The following is a 26,568-nucleotide window of genomic DNA, read 5'->3' on the forward strand; positions in this document are numbered from 1 at the left end:
TATTTTTTTTAAATAAAAAAAAATTTCTTTTCAAAATTTTTGATTCTGTGAGTACATCTGCATATTACAAGGAAAGAGAAAAGAAAAAGTAATGGTTACATAAAATTTTAGATTGTTAAAGTGCACTTGGAAAACTCTGATTTCACTTCAAAAAAAGGAGCCTAATTAAAAACACTTCAAGTGGTACAGTAGTACTACTTACTACTCTTCGGAAATTGAAAGAGATTAGTCACATGCATTATTCTAGCTATTATTGTTTCGGGGGGATCCCTTATTCAGAGATTTTAAGAAAACACAACTCAGAGAAAATGTTTGTAAGTAAAATACAATCAATTTTATTTGAGTATGTTCAATAAATACAACACAATTTTGAATTAATTAGTTAATTTACACCTACTAAAGTGTTACACTGAAAACTTTGACCATCGGATCCATTTTAAACTGTTTCTGGTTACAAATGAAGGAAACAATGAATGGTTAAAAGTTAAAAACAAAAAAGTTGAAATAAGAAATACTTGGACAACCAAAACCTAATAATTCAATGTAATTAAAATAGAACCCAGATCTCACGCTATTTAAAAATCAATAAAGACTTTACAACATGCAAGAAAAGAACATTAACTGGGCTACTTTAAAAAAACAATTTTCAACTTACACTGATTACACTATTTTCTCTGGGTTTGAGATAAATTTTACGAACTGAGGATCTCTTCTAAAATGTAAAGTGACATATTTACAGAGTTATCTTGCTATTCATTTGCCCGTATGGTTAAAATAAATGCATCTGAATTGTGTAGGAGGTATAATTTATCGTAATGCTTTACAAGTATGACATTTAAAATTATATCTCCCCAATGAACCTTTTCTTTCTACAATGAAGTAAGCCTGAAACTCACACACCGCCTTGTTGTCAGAGTATCTTGTGATACTAATTTAGTTATTTGAGATAAGATAGTAATTGTATGTAAAATCTGATTTACTACCCTGAAAAACTGATGCGATTTCTGCTAAAACACTAAAAAATATAATTGGAATATCTCTTGATTGGAATAGAAGTTACAGGAAACATGTGTTTCAATGAAAAAGAACATTCAGTTTTTTTACTTCTTAAAAATCACCGCTCAAACCTATATTAGTACAAGGAGAAAAAAGAGGGGTGCGAAAAAAAAAAAAAGAGAGAAAAGAAGTGAAAACTAAAACTGACCAGATTTAGTAAACTTTCTAACATATTTTGATTTCTAAAGACTCAATTTTGTAGTGAGAATTAAGAGACATACGGGCAATACTTTTGCAGATATAACAACATTAATTAATGAATTTCCATCATTTGGAAATGTGATTAGATAAAAGACTTAATACAGTCATTGATATTTAAGTAGAATGGTAAATAGTTGCTTACACAAAATACTATTGGAAATTCGCAGAAAGGTGGAGATGATCTGTGATAAATTCATCAGTTTTCATCAAAAAATCTGTCAAATTTTTGGTGGCAAATAACACAAAAATACTTGATGGTATAAATGTGGCATTAATTCAGATCAGCCTTTGAAAGATAAAAGGGTGGGTTTTTCAGTTTTTACAGTTAATAGTTGTTTTTTTAAATCCAGAGAATGCATGAAACAGGATGGATTGGGTTACCTGCAGTTTAAACCGGTTCAATTTGAGGTTGAGATTGGACCTAACCTTGGAAGGGCAATCAAAGCGCTCCTTCGGAACAAGCATAGATCTGATTGGATTATGATAAAAAAAAAAGTAACTTGGTTCGTCCCAATCCCTTGCGGTTTGGATTAAAGAAAAAGCCCTAATGGAGCAATTTAATTACGTTGACTGAGTATAAAAGGAATAAATAGAGCACACAAAGAAGAAAAGATGGAACTTTGTTTAGGTTCATCAATTCTTACATGGAAAAACTGAGTCGTATGTTTCCAAGTATGGATTCATAGGATAAAATTTCCTACATGTAGCAATTTTAAGAAAATATGTAGAGCATAAAAGTAACCATGATAATGACTGTGTCAACAAAAAAACAAACTTTAAATAACAGAGTATTAACAAGGGATAAATAAATAAATTAATTTTGAATTATAACAACTAGCTAAAAAATATATAAATGCGCGAGACTAAGGATTATTGATTAAAAACAACCAGCATTGTCGGAAAAATTAAAAAGAAGTACACTTACAATCAAAACAAGAAGTGTGATGGAAAAAGAACTTGTTTATAAATTCGCTACAAGCGACCCAGATTCATGGAGCAATGCATTTTGGGTTTGAACAATACAGTTCAAAATTTAACCATTAGGTACATTATTTTGGGAAAATTTCAGCTTCCAGATCAATCATCAAAAATTTAAGTAATTTGATGATGGCCTATGTGGACTTTTCAACTGATTTAATTATCTTGAGTGTAACTACTTTCAGAAAACCTTACTAGTAAGTGCGCACGATGACAACCCTAATTTCAACGTTGATGGATACACTCTTTCTGGAGTACCATCCAGGTCTCCATTGATGAGACCAGATTTGCCCAGAGAGAGATCAGAAAAAACTGAAATCTGTTTTCAATATTTTGTGTGTATGATTCCAATCATTATGGAGCATTTAATTTTGTCTTCTTTGTCTATTTAAAGAGAAAATGAATGCTTTAAGATGACAGAGATCTCATATAAGAGAGATTGATAACAAATAGTTTGTGATAATGTTCATGAGGTTTGATTTATATACAAGGAATGATGTTTGCCTCCAGATCAATCATTGGGATGTTTGTCCTGAGAGTCATTTTCTAAAATCTTAAAGTAAAATCAGAGATAATTTTTTTTAATTTTTAACGGATTTCAATCTATAGATATCGATGGCTCAAAAGAGTATTTTTGACTATATTTTCAGTAATTGGAAAGTGATCATCGAATATTCCTTAATGATTGATCTGGAGACTGAAATTGAGATTTCTCTAAAATAATCCTCCTAATGATTAAAATCTGAAATAAATCAATCGTACCCGTGATGCATTCTGCCAAAACTGGAGATCCACCTTCAACAGGGAGTTTTTGATTTTAGTCATAGTTTAATTTAAAAGGAATCTGTCTAATAAGTATTAGAAATGGAGGTATATTTGTCTGAGGATCTAAATGATCTATGTGAAATCCTGGTTTCTTCCGAAAAATTGGTAGCCTAATTATATTGGTATGCTTAAGGTTCATTTTTTAGTGTTTTTTCTTGCTTAATGACTATGTATGAATGTGAAAAAGGTCAAATGAATAATGATCAGTTATGATATTGAACACAACGATGCTGAGTGGAAGATGAACTTTAGAGAAGCATAAAAATAAAATAGTGATACGTTCAAAGCATTTGGCAGTTTCCACTGGACAATGCCAATATAAGACTTACTTATGTACATTGCAAATGTGTGAATTATTATTTAACTAAAAGTATACGGACTTAGATTCCTTGAACATAGAAAATCCTGAAAAACAAGTTCTGAAAATATGACTACATAGGTAGAGTCATTATAACTATACTAAAGAACAGGTGGGCTTGAATATAAACTGGGGTTTATGTTGCAGAGACTTTAGATGTTCTATGCTTACATTGTGAGACACATTACTTGTAGGCACCTTAAGCATTGCAAAAAGGAAATTGAACCATTCTTAGGCAACAAAGTAGACCAGAACCTAAGGTTCAATTCAGGTTGAACACTTCGGTCTTTCAGTTGAGCAAACTTAAAGTTTCATATTAATGGCCAAAGTCGAAAAATAGGAATCTCGGATAGCAACGTTATAGCTGTTAACGTGTAACGTTTAACCTTGTAAGTCTCCACTCATGTTTTACATCTTTGTAGAGAAACTGATCAACCGTTTCTACTGAAATTTTCTATGAAATCTCTTCCTTTATTCCAAAACAAATAACTGAAAATTTCAAGGAAACATTTTGGTTAGCTCTCCTCGGGAGAGTAAAATGTACTCAAAGATTTTCAGACAATGCAACTGAGATACGAATATTCGCATTTGGCCATCTTTATGGGAAATACAAAGTTTTCAATCTGATATATTTGACAAAAAATAAAATCACCATTAAACCATAACTTGATTGTCATCACACTGAATATATATGATGATTATTTACATATCTTCCTCATCTAGATCTATTAGATCCTTTGGACTGATCAAACTGTAACATCCTGCAAATGAATTTCTTACAGACTGCAGGTCTACGAGGGTTTCATTTACTTCTTAACAACTTTTAAATGAATTTCTTACAGACTGCAGGTCTACAGGTTTCATTTATCTAGACTGCAGGTCTACAAGGGTTTCATTTACTTCTTAACAACTTTTCGTTAAGTCACAAGCGAGCAGAACTTTTCTAAAAAAGATTTTTAACTTTTCTGGAAGGAGTTTTTCTCTGAGAAGATCTTAAAAACAAATTAGGGGTTTAAGTAGAGATAGACTTTTAAGAATTAAGGCTGTTAGCAAGAATAAGTTTTTTTTAAGAGGTAATTTAAATTTTGATTAGATTTCTCGCCGTTTGTGAGTCCTACACCCGTGTTGTTAAATTTCTCACTCAGATATTAGTCTTGTTGTTAAAATTTGATTAGAAAGAAATTAAAGGAAAAAAAACAGCCAGCACATCATGACAACTGATTGCCACTCTATTAAAAGTATGTGCGTGTAGAATCTGGATGAAAATACATACGTGAAAATTTAACAAAACTAAACATTTTAACCTTAGAGTTTCAGGCTACATGGACTGCAACTTTATTTAAATATTTTTCACGACAGGCAAAGGACAAGCTCAGTGCTTCAGGTTCGACAGAATATAAGAGGAATAAATATTGGTTACTCTGCTCAGAAAAATAAGTAGATTATGTAAATTATGATTAATAGATAGCACCAATATCAGTAAACTGTAATAATAGATATTTGAGAAAAAAGAAGGGTTTATTAAAAAAAGGCCAACTTTTATTCATGAGAGGAGGCCATACCTCAAAATGAAATTGAAGTCAATCAAATAAATAAAGGTCAATAAGATAAAAAAAATTATCAGGTAAACTTGGATACTCTTACATAAATTAAGTAGAACTCATGTGAGATAGGTTGGCATTTGCTTACTTTCCGCTGTCATATGCAGTAGACTGATTTACAATTCTGCACACAACAGCATTGTTGCACGCAGTCAATTCTCCATGGCTATTGGACAACTGCCATGCGATTGCTTACAAACGGAATGTGCCAACCGGAAGTTACAAACTGCCAACTTACCAAACGCAAGTTCTAATTCCATTGATTACGATTGCAATTAAGGATTATACCCTTCAAAAATTGGAAGCTCAAAATAATTGGAGCTGAGACATTAGAAAAAAAGCTATAAAAAGCTGAACAAATATTCTTTAAAAGCCTAAAAATTTATATCTGACAAAAATGACGAACAACGAAGGCACAAAACAATGATAAAGCGACCAGCAAAAAAGAGAGGAAAAGATTGAATGGAAGTAGCTTAGATCAGCAATTCACAGCTCTAGTCGATGGGTTTGCACAACATGTTTGTGAGCACCGGAAAGTCTCCTACTTAAGGTTGAAACTGAACTATTTTAGTGTCCCACCTGGTAACTATGCTTCTTAATTATGCTTCTTAATTAACATTTATTGCTGTACACCCCCAGTGAAGAAGAAAGGGAAGAATACTGATTGAATCAACTTAGAATATCAACTAACTGACAATTCTTACATGAGAGAATCTGCTGTTTCACAGCACATTAAAATGCATTTAAAGTATAACTTAAGTATGTATTTTGTACTACTTATCGAGCCTATGAATGCATGGAAGAAACTATTTTGGCATATTCATTGGTCCTGCAATTACTTCCTATTGCTTTCAGAAAAAAATACTTCATAAACAACTGCATAAAATACGACTAAAAATCCGCCCAGATGAGGTTAGCAGAACGAATTCGGTCAGTTGCTGGCATGCAACCTTTTTGTGATACCATATCAATGGCCGAAGTGCGAAACCATATGTCTCCGCCAGCAATGTTGCAGGCATCTTGTTATACTTTATTTTTTCCATAGTAAACGTGTCCTCGTAATTTCTTGAAAACTTAGAATTGATTTTTCTTCTTTTTTAGCAGAGTATTATGCAAAAATGTCGAGCTATAAGGTTGGCTTGTTTCTCTTCGAAAAAAGAAAATAGGAGCAGATATTGTAAAACGCCGCTATGGAGATACTTGGTTTTGCACTTTGGCCATGCATATGCATGGTACTGTGGTACCATTATATAAAATAAACTGATGGGCCTACATTACATTGGGAAAGCTTTTTGCAGATCCAATTCTCCGTATGGAAAATTCAACAAAATTTGTTCGACCTATTTTAAACTTCAAGTACACATATTTCTTACCTTCCAGGGAAGGTAAATTTTGAAGAAACATTTTTCGATGTTTTTTTCAGCTATTAACTCTCCTTATCAGAATCATATGAGTTCAACATCATAAAAAATAAGTACAGCAATGTTTCATTCAGCAAGTGCAATGAAAAAACAAAGCATCCAGCTCATCAAATTCAACAGTACATTTAGATGGGCGAATTAATGAAGTAAAAAATTTAGCTCTTGATTTCCTGAAAAGCTCAATATAAAGCACTTGAAAATTTAGCAGAGGCACAAAAGTAACAAATACAAGCACAATGACTTCTAATTATTAATAAAAGAGCATGTTCACAGAATAGATTGCAGTAGAATTAGAAATATTTGTAGGATTCATGAAATTTTGAAGAGATCATGAATACACTGTGTACCAAAATTAGATTTTGTGTTAAAGATAAAAAGAAATTTGGGCAAACTGATCACTGAATTAAAACTTTTGGTAGGTAAACTTCAATCAAACTAAGTTAGTTTTAATATTACTGGTTGCCGTGCAAATAATTATTCTAATCTGCCACTTTTTAATTTTTGTTTGATAAATGGAGTCAATCATACATATTGTCGATTTTCTAATTGTTGAAGATTTCCTTCTTCTTGTTCAAAATTATTCCTCCACAGAGAAGAGCAGCAATGAAAAAGGTTGAACAAGAAGAAGGAAAGGCAAAAAATTAAGTTATGCAAAATATACCTGTTCCAGATTACAAAGGAAAATTATCCTCTAGTTTTAGGGAATGTTACATTATGAAGCATGAGAACCAGTGGCGTAACTGTCGTCCAGCCTTCCCTCTCGGGCGGAGGCTTGGCGTTCCGATCTGCGCACAAATTGAAGATGGAGAAGAAAATAGACAGGCCTTAGATTGGAAAAGAGGAGGGGAGTAAAGATTTCTAGTTACACCACTGATAAGAATCAGCTAAATTTTAACAGATTTTTTAGATTCTTACGACTAGCCCAGTAAGAGCTAAAAAATCAACTCCACTGAAAAAATTCACATTTAAATGGGCATCATAGAACTATGGGCCCTTTTAAGTATAGGTAGAAAATTATATTTGTTCATTCACAAAAGATAGAATTATGCTGCGTAAAATTTAGGACAAGTTGGAACTGAATAATTATTACTTCATTCTTTTCTCCATGAGCTCGCATAATTAGGGGCTTGAGAGGAAAAAATAAAAAGAGGGCAAATGGAAGAAACTGAAAAAAAAAAAACAGTCTCAGTAGTATGCAAATGACAGGATTGGATTCTCCGGAGTAACATGGATGTTTGGAATTCCCTCACACAAATTAATGCAGAGAAGTTAACATTTCCATTGCAATCTGGTTAACCTAGCGACGTAAAAATAACAAATACTGATAAGGTTGAGAAAATGATTATAGCAAGAAGAAAATCAATGACCGATTGATTCAAAACATAGGATTAGTCCTCGAGTTTAGAATAGTACCAAAATAAAACTTCATTGCAATCTAGTTTTTTGGAGAGAACCATTAAACATCCAAAGGCAAGTACATATTGCACAAAGAGATATCAAACAATAAAATTAATAATGGCACTCCAGTAAGGCAATTAGCTAACAAATGCTTAGAATAAAGGAAGTATTATACTGTTTTGATTCTTAAAAATACAGAGACTGGACCTGCTGGGCGACACTGGATTTTCAATTTGAGCAAGGAACACCTTTTACGGAACTGTTTGAAGGGGAAGGAACAACAAGAGGAAGAGGTTAGGTTAGGTTAGGTTAGGTTAGGTTAGGTTATATTGCCCACCATCCCACCCCTGGAGGGCCGCAGACGGGACAGGCTGGGGCCCATCCGGACGGATAGGGCGCCTCTTTCGGCCCTCTTTACGGAAACCACATCCACGTCTGTCACACGTGCGACTACCTCAACTCGACGTGCAGATGTTACATCACAAAAGTCATCCGCAGCCGGTTCGGAAGGTGGGTGGCTCGAACAAGCGTTAGCACTAGAAACATCACTTACCAAAGATGGCGTAATATCGCAATATATCTCTCATCAGGAACGAGGTACATCATTAAGGTTAACCACTCCGGGGGAGATTGGGTACGAGGTCGCGAAGATCGAGGTGTACCCCTTCGCCGAAGTGGTCAACGAGGATCGCCTGAACTGGTGGCGCAACGCGAGGACGAGGGCGCTCGTACATTTCAACTCGCCGCTGGATCCGGACTTGCTGACAATCAGGCGCATATTGGATCGGAAGGCGAAAGAAATATCAGAAATAGAAGGGACCGAGAAGAAGGTGGCGCGGACGACATCATCGGACAACAAAGCGGACAGAGGCAACAGAGGCAACACAAAGGGGAGACAATCCTAGGAATGATCATGAGCTCGGCGGTCACACCTCTCGCAAGATTTTTCGACAGCCACTTGTGGCTGGAATCCAGTTACAAATGGATGCCAACGGACCAAAAATCATTAAGGCAAGCATTAAAATTAGCACAACCTAACCTAACCTAACCTAACCTAACCTCAACCTAACCTTAACAACAGAGGAAGAGAAGAACCTGCACTCAAGCAATTACTAATATAAATAATTGATAAATTACTTAAACTTAGATTTTTCACTAAGTTAGAGCAGACTCTCTAGTTGATGCGGTTCTGAATGATTAGAGTGATCAAAAAAGGTCTGATTCACAAACGGTGGTGTTTATGATTGTTGAGAATTCAAACAGAGAAATAAAAAATGATCTGAGCGGAGAATTGGTAAAATTTTAGGATCATTATAGCAACGAATATAGTTTAGATAAGATCTGAAGTGCATACTGAGTATTTGTATTTAATATTGTAGGAAGATCATCAATTACGTACTGGAAACTAATGTATAAATAAAATGATTTATTTGCACAGTTGCATTTCAGACCATGAGGTCCAACAACAGAGTGAGTTTAGGATACAAGAGTGTTCGAATCACAGTCAATTTAAACTAGGTAATAATGCTGATATTAAAGTAACTATAAGTGTTCATCAGATATACACTTGTATTTACTTCAATATCAGCCTGGTTAACTTAGTTTAAATTGACTGCGATTCCAACACTCTTGTATTCTAAACTGACTATCATAATGGACCTCATGGTTTAAAAAGCAGAAGTGCAAATAAATCCTTTAATTTTTACAATAGAATCTTGGCCTTTTTTAATCAATCCTGGTCCTACAATACTAAAGATTATTTACGTGTCTTAATATGGCTACTGATGAAATGTCAAACTTACTAAATTAAGAAAATCCAGGCCAGCCCGACAACGCAAAGTCAGACCCTCGGTTTTAGTCCAGTTTTAGTCACGGATTAAAACTAATTTACAGATCAATAAATTTCATAAAAAGAATCTAATAATTGTACCAAGGTTGGCGGCGGACCCATCTCAGCCTGATACCGGCGTCAGTGCGGATCTTGATGCTGGCAGCTTCAGCTGCTCTTACAGTTTCTTTGACAGATTGCATGAGGTTCTGAGCGTTACCAACCAACATATCTGTGGCTTCTTGATCTTCTTCAGTGCCTGGAAAAAATTTTTTTCACATCATTAACATGTACAGCACTAGGAATACTTTGCATCTTTTGCGCGCATTAATGCTAAAATCTATTGATATGGAAAGATTTGAGAGGGAGCTGGCTTGTTTTATGAATGGATTGGATTTTAGGATTAGAGTAGGATTTTAAGCTGGTTTGGTCCACAGTCTCTAGACAAAGTATGAATTAAAGGATTAGAAAGAAAATTTCCTCTTCAAAATTTCAAGAGAAAAATGAATTATACAACAGGAAGTCTAAAAATAAACTCCTGAACAAGGAATAAGTGTTCAGAGTCAGAGAGTAGATATTATAACCTGATAATTTCGCCTGTGTTTGTAGTGAGTTAGTTTAAAATAGAGAGGGGAGGAAAAAATTACACGTTTATGCTACAGTGAAATCAACTTAAGATAATAACTAACTATCTTTGCCAATATTTGATTTGCGTAGAAAATATTTAAATAAAAAAAAGAAAAGCTAATAGTTTTCACAAAAAATGTTTCATTGATGCATTCTCCTGCTACACCGATGAATAAGACTTTTTGTGGCAAAATGAATTTCACAGGTATAAAAAACAGTTTCAGAAAAATGCAGGGAAAAAAAATTTGGGAAACATTCTTTAGAAACTCAGGAAAAAAGATCGGCACGTCACTGTAAAAAATTAAAGAGAAAGAATCTATAAAATGAGAAAATTTTGAACTGAAAATTGAGAGCTTCTTTTCAGTGAATTTTCGGCTGAAAAAATTTTATTCACTACAAATGAGCTGTTCTACATGAAAAATTGGGTCAAAGGTACACTTCAAAAAACTTTATCTTATTCAAGAATACTTGTAAAAATTGGTATTATGCTTAGAAAAAAGTTTGAAAAGGAGTAAAATAAGTATAAAAAATACAAGCTCTGTGCAAAATAATCTAATGTGCGCAAGACATACACAGATATTTGTCAAGAACAATGACTTACTGGCACCAATCATCAGACCTGCCATTTTAAAACACACAAAAAAAGAATAGTACACTAAATTATTCAATACGAACACAAGAGCAGGAAACAAGGGATAAGATCATTCAAGAGTTTACATCAAAAGTTCTCAAGCACCATCAACAATGTCCCTCATAAATCTTAGAGAACATGAAGATTTGCTTCAAGTACTCTCTTGTGGTCTAGTGAACACATCCAGTTTCGGTTGTGAAATTCTCACAACTTTACTGGAACCGACCGTTTTTAAATTCCACTTCTTCTTCACTTTATCAACTACCTCAGGATCAAAAGAGGCAAAAAGTTCTATACATTCAAGAGAATACTAATTACCAAGTACAAAAGCCTTCGAACCAATTGAATTGTTTTGTCAAAAATCATGGTCTCACTAAAGAGAGAACAGGAAAATAAAGCTGAATATTATAGCCACCATCTTGTGCAACAAACATTCTTAGGAAGCTCAAAGCTCAGCTAATTTCCTTCTTCCTCTCATCTTTTCATAATTCTCTGGCAGTAACAGAGAGACGCAACCTTGTGAAATGATTGATTGTAGGTGAAAGGTGTGACTCCCAGTCTGACAAGAGCATACCCGCAGGCTCAAAACATGATTAGACTTCAAGCTTGATGCCAAAAAAGCATTATTCCTTTCGCCATAAGGTCAAGAGCATCAGTACTGACAGTAGGTGATAAAGAGGAGACAGCGATTTCAGTTGAAATAAATCAAAAAATTTACGAGAGTCTACGGATACTCTCTCTTTGTAAAGACTTTGCTCACTGCATTCATTTACGTATTAATGCAAAAAGAGACAAAAAACATGTACAGCAAAATAAAAAAAAATAAATGAGACGATGATGTATACTACAAGAGGAGGTAAAAGCTTTCCAAAAAAAAATAAATAGATAATATAATTAAAAGAATAAACAATGGAGATTCATGAAAGATTTTGAAATGAAACAAGAAGCCGACCTTAGTGAAAAAACTGTTCAGTTATGAACGATTTTTCTTACTGTGCTCTCTTACGTTTGAATATCCCCTAACATCAACAGTGATTTACTATGAAGCTGAGGAAATCATGCAAGCCGAAATAAGTGTTGGATAAAAAATCATTCAGGTCATTATATAAGCTCGGAGCATTAACGTCATTTCTTAAGTGCTTCCAGCTGTGATAAAATCCTCATAATAGTTTTTGAATAATTGAGAGAGAATATTGAGAGTTCAAGAATTTTATCTGAATGTATCAGACATTTTTCATTGAAGCAGGACTTCAAATGAATTTTATTTTATGTAAAAGCAGGGATAAAAAAGCATTAATGACAACTGCAATCTCTATCTCTAGCAGCTTAACGCAGCTGCAAAAGACATGAGATAAGGCATGCTTGGCATACAGCAGCATCTAAGTAGACACGAACCTCGGATTACAAACCCCTGCACCGTCCTAACCACAAGGACCTAAAATGGAGCACTCAAGAAGGTTAAAATTTGAGCAATCTGATACCCGTATCTTCTTCAAAATTTCATGAAAAACACGATTCAAATTAAAATAACTGATATTAACTCCAGATGGTGACGTTTCTATCTAGGATTGGTTACAGAAATTTTGAATTCCCTGCTCACAAGAAAAACACTAGTCTACTTGAATTAAGACACGCATTAAGACAGTCTTGGCAGGCTTCTTTATTCAGCAATGTTCCTTTCCTGCCTTGTGTTGTTCAAAGTGTTAACAATGTGTAACAACTGAGCCAAGGCAGCGAGACTGAAGTTGCTCCATTTTTATACTGCAGAGACTGTTACGGAAACGTTTAGTGTGCAATTTGAATTTAGGCATCAAAAACATTAAATATCTTGATAACGAGTTGATTTCAGTAATTTTTTAGGCATGAATCGTGTTTTATGTGAAATTTTAATTCACACATTTCTAACTGAAGAAAAGGATGAATTAGGCATGAAAAGCTTGGCACATCAAGGGATTACATGAAGGCAGGCAAAAGAGAGTCAAAAGCTCTGCAGACGCATCATGCTAGCACAGGCGCAGTCATATCATGACTGCAGCAATCTTCTCTTCATGTAAAGATTGGGCAGCCAGGAAAAACTGAATTTTTGAGGGTGCACCGAGGAAACGGTTTTTAGTGGGGTTGTCAAATTTTAACATGCTGAGGATCTGGTGAGAAATGACAACTTAGGAGCCATTTCTTGCCAGGGACACCAAAAGCCAAAGACAACTCCATCAACAACCAATTCCTCCATGGAGGACAAAACAACAATGATACAATTTACATACAGGCTAAAATGCTTGAAAACAATGACAATATTCTTTCCCTCAATTTACATGAACTCAGCATTAGACAACTGAGGAAAACAGTAATAAATTAAATGAAAAAAGATGATCGTATCAAAATACCACAGAAATACATTCCGTATGCGTTCACAGATGACCTGCACCGATTTTCCAATATTTTGCTTCAGAAAATTACTTTGCGAATGTTCCACAGAAATTTTTCATGGTGAAGGGTACAGGTAAATTTATCCTGCAGGAAGCAAAACTTGGTTATCAGTCGGTAAGGGTTATCTGCAGACGTCTACAGAAGTTGAAAATAATTAATGAAATTTGAGGGGGGAAAACCTGCATGCATAAGTCTCATTCATATAACTGGAAATGTTTTTTATTTATTACCGCCTTGTAACTCAGCCATTTCCATCCGCGGCAAAATCTCTGTTAGAGAAATACACAGGCAAGCCATTATTACAGCACAATATAGCAAGAGTATTCACACAGAGAAGGTTCTCAGACCCCTGATTAGATCATTACAGCATATGGGTGTGCTAAGGAAAAGCGCCGTATGAGCCTTCAGACGATGCCATATTTTCTTTTAAAAAAATCAACTTTACGAGGAAAATTGAGAATATTTGTCTTCCAATTTATGAGACAATTGGTTTTGCACTTTAATATGAGAAGTCTAAAAATTTCAAGAAAAAATATGCATGACTTTCCTCAAAAATAAATATTTTATCAGAGAAAATTTGGCGACATTAAAATGTTCAAACGGCATTCTTCCCAAGCACGGCAGCATAGAAGATCGAGGGGTAGAGAAAATCTGAATGGCATTTGAGCAACTGAATGTATTGGATATTTAGAACTTGACAAGGTTACTCAAACGCAATTCAAAATTTTAAGAGTTATCCTACACTGTTGTGCAAAATAGCAGAATCAAACTTGACAATACTTTTTGGTTGTTATTTATAATACAGCAGGAGAGAAGAAAATACCAAAAGCTACCCAAGAAAATTAAAACCCTGAGACTGAAGCAGAAAAAGTATACTGAATGTACACAACCACCAAATGTTTTCAGACAATGGCATCAAGTTAAAGAGATCATTAAGTGTTCACTTCAAAAATTAATATTCCGATATACAGAGAAAAAAAAGGAGGTGTTTGCATTTCGGTCATTTTGGACTTATTTGATGACTTAGGTCGGTGCGGACAACTTTCATCATCGATTTTCTTGGAAATGGTGTAACTTGTGGAAAAAAAACATTCTATATAAAGGGTTTGAAATTATATAATGAGTTGATTTAAGAAAAAAAAATCAGACGTTATAGTCCGCTTTCCATACTTCGAATTCCAGATTTTGCGGGCCAAGTTGTACCGACCTACATCACAGGGTAAACAATCCTTAAGATGCCAATATGCCCCCTTTTTTTTCTCTATGATTCTGAAATTATTCAACACATCGACTGCAAGAGCATTATCCATGTACAATTTCCTTACACCTCTGGTTTCTACCTGATTTGATGTACATGAAAATCAAAAGAAAAAATCAGAGGGACGGCAAGAAGCTTGAATTTTGGGATCAAACCAAATCAGAAATAAATATTTGAAAAGGTTCCAGACCCAAACCCAAGCTTCGAACGAATCTTTTATCAATGAAAGCCATCAACTTAGAGTTTAAACAAAATCAGATGATACAGATTACTCATTAAGTTGGTCAGGTAATCATAACGGTCTTTCAATCATACAAATATTAATGATATTAATTGAAGAGCAACATTGAAAGACCAGAGAAAAATATTGAAAATTCAAAGGCACTACCGCCCCAAAGATTTTTAGTGAATTTTCTGCATAGAAAAACAAAATGCGCATCTTCAAAACCAAGAAAAAATGGAAAATAACCGCTATCAGACACAGACAGACAACAGCGAGTGCCAGGGAAAAAGCAAAATTTCCAGGCATCCTATTTTGCTCTGCATTGCTTTATTCTGTTCCATTAGTAAGTATGCAGGTAAATTGAACTTAAGTAAGTTCTACTTGTTAGTGAATATTTGCGGCCGGGTACCCCAGAGTGTCCATGAAAAACAATCATAGGACAAGAGGTAGTTCGAGAGCACAGAAATGGCGATTACACGCACTTATGAACTTAAGAAATCTTGCAAAAAACTTTTAACATTTGCAGAGCAGTAGACAGTTTCTGAATTAATTCTGTAAACTTTCCCAAAACATTGCAAACGCTCTTGAAGATTAAAATCACAAGAGAGCATGCTCTTGAGGATTAAAATCACAAGAGAGCACTTGCAATATCACATGATTTTGCCAAAAAGCTCTGAAACGGCAAGCAACCGCTAGAAATCACAAAACTCACAAAACTACTGGAATTTTTGAATCGGAATGGGCCTGTTGCATGCAAGAGATACAGCCGCGCGAATAGACTTTTTAGAGGTTTAATGACACGAGAATTACGATGGTCACATTGAAAAAGTCTGAAATACACTCCTTACTGGGCAATTTGCGTTGTTAGGAACGCGCTTTTTCAAATTTCCCGCGTCTGGGGGCAGTTTTCTAATCACTGGAAACGAGCAAACGGCGGGCTCGGTGATTTCCGGAAGATGCCGAGTCGTTGTTGTTGTTGTTATTTTTTCCTTCAGTTTGTTTAAAAACCAAACGTAATCTCTTATAATAGTGGTCCATATACCTACGCTTACGCGGTAACCAAATCGATCAACTTTTAAATATGGAACGCAATCATGCTACATTTCATTTCCTTGATATCACGAGCTCCGATTTTTAGGTTATAGTTGACCGGAAATAGCCGCGAGTTGCCGTTAATTGTTTCCGTTAGAAAACTGCCCCCAGACGCGGGAAATTTGAAAAAGCGCGTTCCTAACAACGCAAAATGCGCAGTAAGGAGTATATTTCAGACTTTTTTAATGTGACCATCGTAATTTTCGTGTCATTTAATCGCTAAAAAGTCTATTCGCACGGCTGTATCTCTTGCATGCAACAGGCCCATTTTAAGATAAAACCAAACTTGAACCGAGGATTCTGTTAGAACCTTTTGCAAACCCACACAACCCAAAAAGTCCGGCAAAGAATGCCATCAAACTAAAACGGAAAATATTTCATATGAAACTAAAAGTTAACAGAAAATTTGCTTTTATAAAATTGTTCATTGGACCAACAAAAATTAAGGATAAAATGTTCACTATATATAGAGTCTTAGAAAGTACGGAGCAAGAGAGGGAGAGAAATAGAGAATGCAAACTTCTTTTTCCAAAGTTTCAAAGTAGACAGCGAAATAATTTAGCTAAGATTAGATGGCATTGCAGTGCTTCTCCTTTGCCTCACAAAAAGGAAAACTCTGCTCTTCCACAGAAAAAAATTTGCCCTAATTTAAAACCTGGTTATGTTGACAGGTTTAAGTGTGAAACACCACATTATTTTAGTTGTACTTAGTACTTGAGCAAAAAGCTAAGAGAAGAGCAAGATTATGATGAAATGAATCCCAGTATTAGTACATAATTAGAGTATGGGTGTTTATTGGAATAAGAATTACCTTGGGCTCCTAACATGGTAGCTTTGACTGTTGACAGGATTTTCAGTTGGGTTCCAATTGTAGGAATACGTTCGCAAACTTGCAACAAGCTCTGAAAGACAAAAATTCAAATCAATAAAAAAAAATTTTTTAAAAAGAATAAAACTTGAGTGAAGATTTACTTTGGAATCTGGGAAACACAATTTCTGACCTTAGCTAACGATATAACTCCTGAACATGATGGGTATGAAATGTTATCAGCAGTCTTTCATTTGATCTCTGGGGTTCGAAATCTGTTCAATCATGCAGTCTGCAGATCGTGTGATCAATGAGGAAATTTTTGGCCAGAATGACACCGGAAAAATCTTCGGAAGAGATCCCAACAATTTATTGATCTTTCCAGCTTCAAGAGACATTCTCAGCATTCCTGCCGATGGATCCCACTCAGGAATCTCATTACATGTATATGAGAAAATTTTCAAAGGTGAAACGCAAAGAATAACAAAAAAAGGTAATCGCTTTAAAAATTTGAGAATATGAGGAAATTTTGTAAAAGCGAATGAGGAAAAAATCCAGATCCCAAGAAACATTCTGGCGCATTGCACTTCCTATACCTATTTGATCTTTGTCTCATTTCCAGGATCATTAGTAAAGGAAACAAGTTTGGTACACTCACCGTTCTCATTCTCTTGTCAGTGCACTCGCGGGCGAGCTCTTTGGCAAGCCTGGTGACTTCTTCAGATGCTTCTGCAATGGCTTTGGCGCAAGCAATAAGGTCTCTCTTGGTTCCTCCTTCACCTCGTACTAACTGCGATAAACGTCCCATCAACAAAGCCATCTTTTTGGCAGCGGCAATTATGTCATTGTCTTTGCTTGACCATTGACGTACTTCTTGGTGCAAACCGTGTGCAGCAACCTGATGATTGAAATAATAGTTAGTGATAGTGTTATTTCCTAATTTTCTTAATAATTTTCGACAAAAAATTGTAATTTCCTTCAGCTATGATAAAATGCAAAGATTTTGGATCTTCTTTCTGCTAATATAAAAATTAGAGATAGAGGAATGAAAAAGCGAAGAGAGTGAGTTAAATGCTGAATTTAAAAAATAAACCTTCATTAATTTTAGAGTAAGAAAAATGTGAATTTTTTGGAGACTGGTCAATTTATCTGTAGTAGAACTTCCTAAAATAGAGGTTTGAGACCACCCAATGATGGAAAAAGGAATCTACTACATACTAAAATTCTGCCAAAAATGTTATGAAATTTTAACAGGAAAATGTTGTTTATTAAATTCATGTAAAGTTGGAAGAGATGCAAATCATTTTCATACAGAAATCTTAGCTTATGAATGTTATCTTAACCAAGCTGAAATAAGTAATTGCTTACCATAATAGGCTGGTTTGGTTGCGGTGCATGCATAAACATGTCATCTTCATCATCAGTTTCTGCTGGAGGGGGTGGGCGAGGTGGAGGAACTTCTCCTCCAGGTAGAGGTGGCCGCGGAGGTGCTACTTCTGTAGAAAATAGACGGAAGTGAGAAAGAGTAAATTTTTGGAATATTCAAACGTTTGAATGATTATTTTAAGAGATTTTTTATGTTTGCTTTGATAAGTTCTCGCACTAGATTTAATGTGTGCAGATATTTTGATGAAACATTAGGATACATTTCAAACAGCATTTTGTTCTCTTTGATACTTGATAAAGTACATTTTAATTTTGCCTTTGGAGTACTGATCTAATATAGAATTTCATTCCAAATGCATTTTAAGGCTTATTGTTAGTACCTTGCCTTCCGTGGTAAAAACCGTGTATTTTATACCACTGTAGATGAGGTACTAAGCCTTGAAATGTATTTAAAATAAAACTCAAAATTAGGTAAGCACTCCAAAGGCAAAATTAAAATGTACTTGATCAAACGGTAGGATTTTTTTGGCCTCATCTCAACTCTGCTCCACAGACTTTGCTGAACGATCACTCTTAGGTATACACTTTTTAAAATTGATTCAATTAGGATCTAAAGTTTTTAAGAATTGTGCTTCCCATAGAATGTTTCAGTCCATTTAAAATTGTTTTCCCAGAAAATTTTAGAGGGTACTAAGCTCAGAAACGCATGAAACGTAAGAAAGAAATGAAAGATTGGAAATTTCAGTGAAATATTTCACGAGACTGTAAAATATTTCATATTTTTCAGGGGCTAGAGTATGCAACCCGCACTCAAACACACAAAAATAAAAGAAAGTCACAATTTTTACATTTTGTGAAACATGAAAAGGAACCAGTATTTTTCATTATCTTTCATAAATTCCTGAAATTTCACAAAATGTTTCACGGGAAATTTCAAGATTTTATTTTTCATGAAATTTTGCCACCCTGAACTAAGCTTCTTTGAGGCTGAACATGGACTTGATAAACCAACCTCAAACGAAACTACATACGTTAAGATTTTAAACATTCTTTAAGTCAAGGGTTTGAATCTACTAGATTATAGACCAGACTTCCCCATCTCTTACTCTCTCTTTCCATTTTTCAGATTATTTCAGATTTTGAGAAAAACCATCCTATTCAAAAGGACTTTTTGGATGTTGATTCCTGAAGACATCTTGCTGAGAGGATGATAAGCTAATACTTTTTTATTATAGCTTTTAAACATCCTAAGTTCCACCGTCGAGTAAACTATGCAAAAGTTCATGAATCATAAATAGCTGGACTCGCTGTACTACCTTTACGTTCTTGATTACTTGATCAAGTTGCTACTAAGTCTATTATACGGTAAGACCTCAAATTAACAGATCCCGATTTAGCAGATTCCGCGATTTAACACATCAATCCTCCGGTTCCTTCAGCGGGACCCACTTGCGCAATTTAATGGATTCTGCGATTTAACGGATTCGGCCTCCGGTCTTGTGAAATCTGATAAATCGAGGCCTCATTGCATGTTATATTCAACAAGAAGACTCAGTGAAAAATTGCTATTCTTTGAAGACAGCTCTAAATTTATTGACAAAGAACCTCTCACTGTTATATGAGATGGATAATGATAATAGGTCTGAAAATTATAAATGGTGAGACTTCAAAAAAGGAGAAGAATTTGCTGGTTAGCAAAATTAAGACATTCCTTAAGATGAAAATTAAGATTAACTGGAGAAAAAACTGAGGTATACCTTTTTCTATGTACACGTTAGGAGCAAAAACATTAGGTGACCGCAGTGGTAAGTGAGAGACATCTGCAAATTCAATGCAAAAATCATACTATGTTAGTTAGATTGAAGACTACAGCAGGCATGACTAAATAAAGGTGCAATTATTTGTCTGCATTTACCAAATTTACAGTTACGTCCATGTATGCGTAGAAGTCAAGGTAATTAAATGTCTGTTTACCAAATTTACAGTTTATGTGGATGTTTGCGTGAGAGCTTCAGCACATAAGTATCAGGGGCTGGCTAGTTGGATATGCAAAAATGTACAAGAGGTTACCCAAAAAGGGGGTATCTTGCAAGAACTTGGCAATAGTTCAAAGTTCCGAACTCCAATAGCAGAAAGTGTAACAACGAGATAGTCTCAATGTCAAGCAGGTTTTGTTTTGTTTCGCCAAAACTTTGTGTAGGGAATCGGGCAATTGTGTCTCACTTTTAAAGATGGGTTATTTTCGCAAGCGACACATAGCTTACGCTGCCGACCCTATAATTACTTCTTGTAGAGAACATGCTTCATTGAAAACTCAAACGCTCGAATGATTTTCTTATTTCAAGGGTGTAATTTATAACCTCACTGTCCGCCAGGCTTCAAGTTGACGTCAACAGCTAGAATGGTAAATGATTGGCAAAAAAGGAGCCAATTTGGTAGCAATTCATTTTATCCCCAGCAATGTTTTGAATATTTCTCAATAACAACTCAGTCGATTTTGCCATCGAATATTCCTGGACAATCTTCAATCACGAGAGGGCAAATGGTTTCCATGTTTCCATCCGTTTTAGCCGTTGGCGGTCATCTAGAACCGGACTGACCACGGAAGAAAACCACTAAAAAACTTGAGTTTTTGCTACAGCATGTTCATCATAGGAAACACTTAAAAGGTTGACAACATTAGGTGCATTGTTACCTCATACAAGAAGATAACTTGAGCAGCAAAAGTTGCTTGAGAAATGACCCCATTTCAAAAATCAAGCCGATCGTAAAATACTGCTCACATGAAGTCTCACCAAAATAATACAAAACATACTACAACATTTCCAAAATTTGATCAGGCAAATCTACAAAGCACCTGAAGACAATTCATTGCTACGGAGCTCAGAACTTTTTGAGCCATTCCAAGCTACAGTCAAATTCCAGCTAGTCGTCCCTTAGTAGTAGGTTTTCGAAAATCAGTGAATTTTACAGAGATAGGTGCAAAGAGTCTAGGTACCTAATGATAAGAAAGTAACACACTCATTTATCATTAAGTAAACAGATCAGGGAATCAAACTTTGTACAATGCATAATTAATTTAAAAAATACGTATATACATAATAAAAATGGTTAAACTATTTTTCAAAGTCAAAATTATTCTGGAGACTAAAATTTGTTCTTCATTTGATCACTTTGTTAGTAAAATTTGGTGAATAAAATACTAGATTCTCTGTGAAAAAGCTTTCCACATAAATCATCTGAGAGGAACAGATCTATTCTGCTGTATATAAATTGATCATTTTCCCCTAAAATGTACAGGAGAGAAACCTTTACTACAAGATGTTTCACAGATAACCAAACCATGCTCTTGAGACACTCACTATAAATCTTACTTGCCTGATTCACAAATAATTTTAACAGACCGTTGCTGCACCTGAACTGTTGAATTTAATTAAACTCAAATTAAATCAACAGTGAAATAAAGTAAATACTAAGAATGGTGTTTTCTGAAAGAGGTTGACAGTATCCAATGAAAATTTTCTATCAAAGATACTGTGCAACTTCTCTTACTCAGTGCTGATTTTACTTATAGATTATGTTAGTGAGTCAAATACCAACAATAATTTTATAATGCTTGAATGTTAAATCAATACTCAAAATGTCATTGAATTCAAACTTCTCATGTTATGTCCTAGAAGGAAAAAAATTAATTTTTATCTTTATTTCGAGGGAAATGGCAAATTTTGATGTTTTCCCTTCGAACAAATAATTCCACTGGACAAAGTCCATCAATCATGGTGCTATCAATTACAAAGCAACATGGAACCAAATTATGAGGCCATTTAGAAGTTATTTCTGGTTTAACCAGTGGTGCAGAAAGATTGTTTCCTGTTTAACCTCTCCCAATCTCAGCTTTCTCCCTCCTTATTTGGCAAACTTTAAGTGAAAAATTCGTAAATATCGCAACTTACAGAATTTATGAATAAATTTGCCAATGCTTCACCAAATGGTACTCCTTAATTTTAGCCTTGTGAAGCGTTTGGTTGATCGAAGATATAATGCAAAAATGTTATCAATTTTGATAAAATTTGAATTTTTTTGAACAGATTCAGAGAAAATAAGTAACTGAAACTAGATCAACCAAAAAAGGCCTTCAAGATTCTTTATAAATTTGTGGCAGAGAGGAAATTATCTTTGGATAATAATTACTGGGAAACCCAAATTACCTTGATAGTATGGACGTTCTGGGATTATTGGAGCGTTGTTAAGTAAATCAGCTTCATCTAAAATCAGATTGATGCATGTTAAGAGGTTAGTCGCTAAGAGAAAATAGGAGAGAGAGAAAAAATTATGAGAAAGAAATTCAGTGAGATAATAAAGATTAACGATAGATATGCATCAAATTAGCGTTAAAAATATTATAAGGCCACAAGAGATGTTCCTAAAGCATTTACTTAAATGCCAATTCAGAGAGCCAAAATTAGAAATCTAAAATTTGCCGAGAGATTATACAAACACGATGCATTTTTCAGTATAAATGTTAAGCAGTGGTTCTACGGATGCAGAGGAAACTGTTTACATCTTCATTTGCCTGTGTCAAAAATCGCTCACAATATTATTATTTTTGCATAGTCATGTTCTTCTGTCCATAAGAACAATACGAAAAATTTCTGCGCACATTAAAAACATTTACTCAAAATACTAGCTATTGATATTACTTACATTGGGAATCATTTTTGGTCCCCAACTTAGGTAAATGGGATTTTCACCTAAAATTCATTTTCGTGAATTCAATGAAAATCAATTTTACCATAACTGCTTACATTGCAGAATTTTGATGGTTAGGATGTGTCCTGATGTAAACAGTTTCTACTGTATAGTGAAAAAGTGGACGTCTTACTTTGGAAAAACCCTTGTGTTACCAAGCAATAGTAAAGAGAAACTTTAAAGTTGCAAAAAAATTAAATAAAAAATAAAAATCACAGCTCTTAATTCAGATTAATTATTACTTGTAATTATGAAAAACTATGAATAGTAGAAACTGGTAGAAGCCTTGCAACTGAATGATCAAGTACCACTAAAACTCTCATTAATTTTTTGAAACTTCTTTGCTGAAGTTTTGGAGTTTTCTTGTGCTGAATAAAATTTGGAGCAAAAGCCTCTTCAAGGTAAAAGTAAAGAAAACTGAAAGTCGTTAAAATAAATCACCTCTGGAGCCTATTAGAAAATTGAAATCTTATAAAAACAGACAAAATAATTCGGATTGTAAGTTACTTAAACAGTTAATAGAATAAAAATAAACCAAAAAGCAGGAGAGTAGGTTAGGAGCTGATCAAAATTACCGTTTAGATGTAAACTATTGATGTCTGGAGTAACCTCAACTGCTTTTCTTGCCTCACCGACAGCTCGCAATAACTGCGGGTAAAAATTGACAGATTACAATCAGAGAAAAATTATTAGACAAAGTTGATAAATATTATTCTAATATACAAAATCCACTTTATAACATAGAAAGTGAGGTGCGTTGTTAAATTAAACTCATCCCATTCTGTTCAGTTCTTCTGTTTACTGAACACAAATCAAGGGTACTTTTGGATAGAAAATGGGAGGAGAGATTTTGAAACACCGCAAACAAGATACGCATTCCTGCAGTTTCACTCTCACTTTGTTTCTTTAAACCTGCTTCAGGCAGCACTTGGTATGACTAAAACCTTGGATCTACTGGTTTCATAGTACATCAAGAAACTCAAAAAGACAAGTAAATGGTCTTAGGTTAGACTGAGGACGACCAGAAAAAATACTTACATTGTTGTTGGCTTCGCGCCACCTTGAGGCAGCTGCTGGGTCATTAATATTCATTGCAACTAATTTCGCGTTCTGCACCATTGGAGTTACAGCTAAAATACAAACAGATTCTATTAAGATCAAATAAAACAGCAAAAAAAGCACTGTATTCTATTAATGATACTCGTAGGAAAACGTTCAAGGTCCAAATTCTATTATTGATACTCGTAGGAAAACGTTCAAGATCCAATTTTCGTTTCATTTCAACTTCATGAACGCAACGCAGTTTTCAAGATCCATTCGTGTTAGTATTAGCAGTATTTATACAAGGCGACGGAAACTTTTCAGAAATTCTTTGGGAGATTTGAGGATCTTGTTGATTAACGAAGAAAACATGTAAGACTTACCAGCTTGAATTCCATCTGCTGCTCTGTTGACGGCAGCTATGAATGCAGGATCCTCAGAGTTATCCGCTTCTTGCTTGGCCACTTGCAAAACTCGGTTTGCTAGTCTTGCAATTGCGGAGGTATGTTCCACCATTTTATTAGGATCTTTCTTGTTAATTGCATCTTCGCACAGGACTGTGTGTTTTCTCATTTGCTCCTCTGAAAACAAAATTTAAAAAAATTGATAAATACCTACGGCCGAAAAAAGTTCTCTTATGCTAAGTTATCATAATCTTTAGGTTTCTTGGGCCATGTCATACTTCAGGGTACAAAAGCTTCGTGATTACTCGACCCGACCAGTCACAATTGGTTGGGTAAGTTTATTTTGCTGATGTAAAAGTGAAACTATACAAGACACAAATAGGGCAAACATGGAGATATAAAACTTTCGATCAGAAAGTAAGAATAGAAAAATGAAAATGAAATAGAAAAAATTAATTCAGTCCAACAATTTGAGGAGAGGACAAGTATCTCCTGGTGTCGTTAAGACAGCTTATGGATACAATTCAGAAAGACTCTACAGGGGGAAACGCAATAAATAATGTAGCGATAGGATCTTATATAACATAAACTTAAACATAGGTTTTCAGGCAGGGATCTGTCCACCCCTATCCCCTCCTGTATATAATCAATAAATTAATTATTAGATAAAAAAAATTCAGAAAAACTCACCTGAAATTTTTATGAAATGGGCTGAATCAGTTGCTTCGTCACACAACGCATGAAGTTTAGCTACCTGGTCGGCGTACTGATTCCGCAGGTTGTTGAAATGTTCGTCAGCTGCTTTGCTTTCTGGGTAGTTGAGCCGAATTCGCCCAGCATTGACTAGTTGCGGAGTTAGGGATTCTACCTGGCCTGCAGAGTTGACTAGAGCTTCAGCCAGCTTTTTGTTTCCACCACTTCCACCAGCTGCGACCATGCGACCGGTCTTGGCAGCCCGTTTTGACCAGTCAGATAGCTGATTAGCACGGTCTGTGAAATTGGCCTCTCTTCCAGGCATTCCTAATAACAAACAAAGAATAAATAAACTTGTGATGGTACTTTTTGAGGGAAGGTTAAAATTTGGTGAGCCCGATTAGTTTGAATTTGATATTGGTGCTTTAAGAACAAATCATTACCGGTTGTGACATAAATTTATTCTAAAAATTTTAGACTTCAGTGTTCAAGAGACTAACTTCAAAATCTGAGGTGAATACACTATACTTGGTAATATCGGCACCTTGAAGTCCCAAAATCTTGTGGAAAAGACCTGAGGTAAAATAAACAATAATAAAGCAGGGGTGAAGAATTTTCTCGGTTATACGATCATAATTTTGTGGCTTCTTGGGTGAGAATTGGGGGAGGCTGTGAAAATTGGAGAGGGTCTTATTTTATTTGACCCATCTTGATCGATTTTGGGGAACGAAACTGTTGAGCTCCTTGTTTTAACATACAGGCGCAATTGTGACAATATATCAAATTTTGGAGAAGGCAAATTATAAATTGGGGAAAGCTAGAAACTTTCTACACCCCTGTAATAAGGTGACAGTACAGCGCTAAAATTTCAGAAAAGTGGTCAGTTGTGCACGACTAGGATTCACTTTTGTAAGAAGATATTCTTCAAACCACTTTCTGAGGAGCAATGAAAGTTCTGGTACTGTTTTGAACTTGGTGCATCGGTGCACTCAACAGTTACATCGTCTATTGAAGAATTGGAATTCAAAACCATTTAAAATCACCTCCTCATTTCATCAGGTAAAATTTCAAGTCAGAATAGTGACTGTGACTTACCTATCGGTGCATAAACAGCTTCTGTGAATAATTTTAAGGGTGTTTGAGTGTCTACAAAATCTTCAACAACTCGATTGACAACAGCGTTTTGAATACGATCCTTCAGTTCATGGAGTTTCTGTGAAAGTTGCCTGCAAAAACAGATTAGTTATTAATAAAGGATGAGAATAGAGAGGATCAATAGAATCTACTAATAATCTTGGGGGAAAAAAAAAAAAAAGGAAAGATTTAAACACAATATCAAGCTGAAAGGAAAGGAGGCAAATCTGCATTGTGTAATTAGTATCCGACTAATATGTGTTACTTGGTCCTCAGCCGGGACACCATTTCAAACTTCAACAGCACTTAATCCTTAAAAGCTATGCCTTGAATATAAGCCCTTCTTCCAACTGCATCCTTAGTTACAAAGAGACTTTCAACATGTTCCACACCTAGGATTTACTTTTTCTCCCACCATGACGGTATTCA

At 34.9% G+C, this 26,568-nt stretch overlaps 1 protein-coding gene across 4 annotated transcripts in view; it reads right to left on the bottom strand.

Annotated features, from left to right (window-relative positions):
* Positions 1-6,602: 6,602 nt before the first annotated feature.
* The window catches only part of Vinc (vinculin), a 31,098-nt gene continuing 11,132 nt past the window's right edge, over positions 6,603-26,568 (bottom strand). Inside the window, exons 10-21 of one of the 4 annotated variants that reach the window (XM_019055126.2) lie at positions 26,101-26,231; positions 25,003-25,332; positions 24,292-24,489; positions 23,906-23,997; positions 23,443-23,515; positions 22,327-22,383; positions 21,497-21,538; positions 18,101-18,228; positions 17,391-17,630; positions 16,736-16,826; positions 13,582-13,620; positions 6,603-9,925 (exon numbers count right to left, since the gene is read on the bottom strand). In XM_019055126.2, the coding sequence (XP_018910671.1) occupies positions 9,756-9,925; positions 13,582-13,620; positions 16,736-16,826; positions 17,391-17,630; positions 18,101-18,228; positions 21,497-21,538; positions 22,327-22,383; positions 23,443-23,515; positions 23,906-23,997; positions 24,292-24,489; positions 25,003-25,332; positions 26,101-26,231 (1,591 nt within the window). In that variant the 3' untranslated portion in view covers positions 6,603-9,755. Of the gene's footprint in view, positions 9,926-13,581; positions 13,621-16,735; positions 16,827-17,390; positions 17,631-18,100; positions 18,229-19,875; positions 19,939-21,496; positions 21,539-22,326; positions 22,384-23,442; positions 23,516-23,905; positions 23,998-24,291; positions 24,490-25,002; positions 25,333-26,100; positions 26,232-26,568 lie in introns of all 4 variants that reach the window. The other 3 variants (XM_019055125.2, XM_019055128.2, XM_019055130.2) reach the window with 3 other exon arrangements.

This window comes from Bemisia tabaci, chromosome 2 (assembly GCF_918797505.1).
Source record: "Bemisia tabaci chromosome 2, PGI_BMITA_v3".
NCBI classification, from domain to species: Eukaryota; Metazoa; Arthropoda; class Insecta; order Hemiptera; family Aleyrodidae; genus Bemisia; species Bemisia tabaci.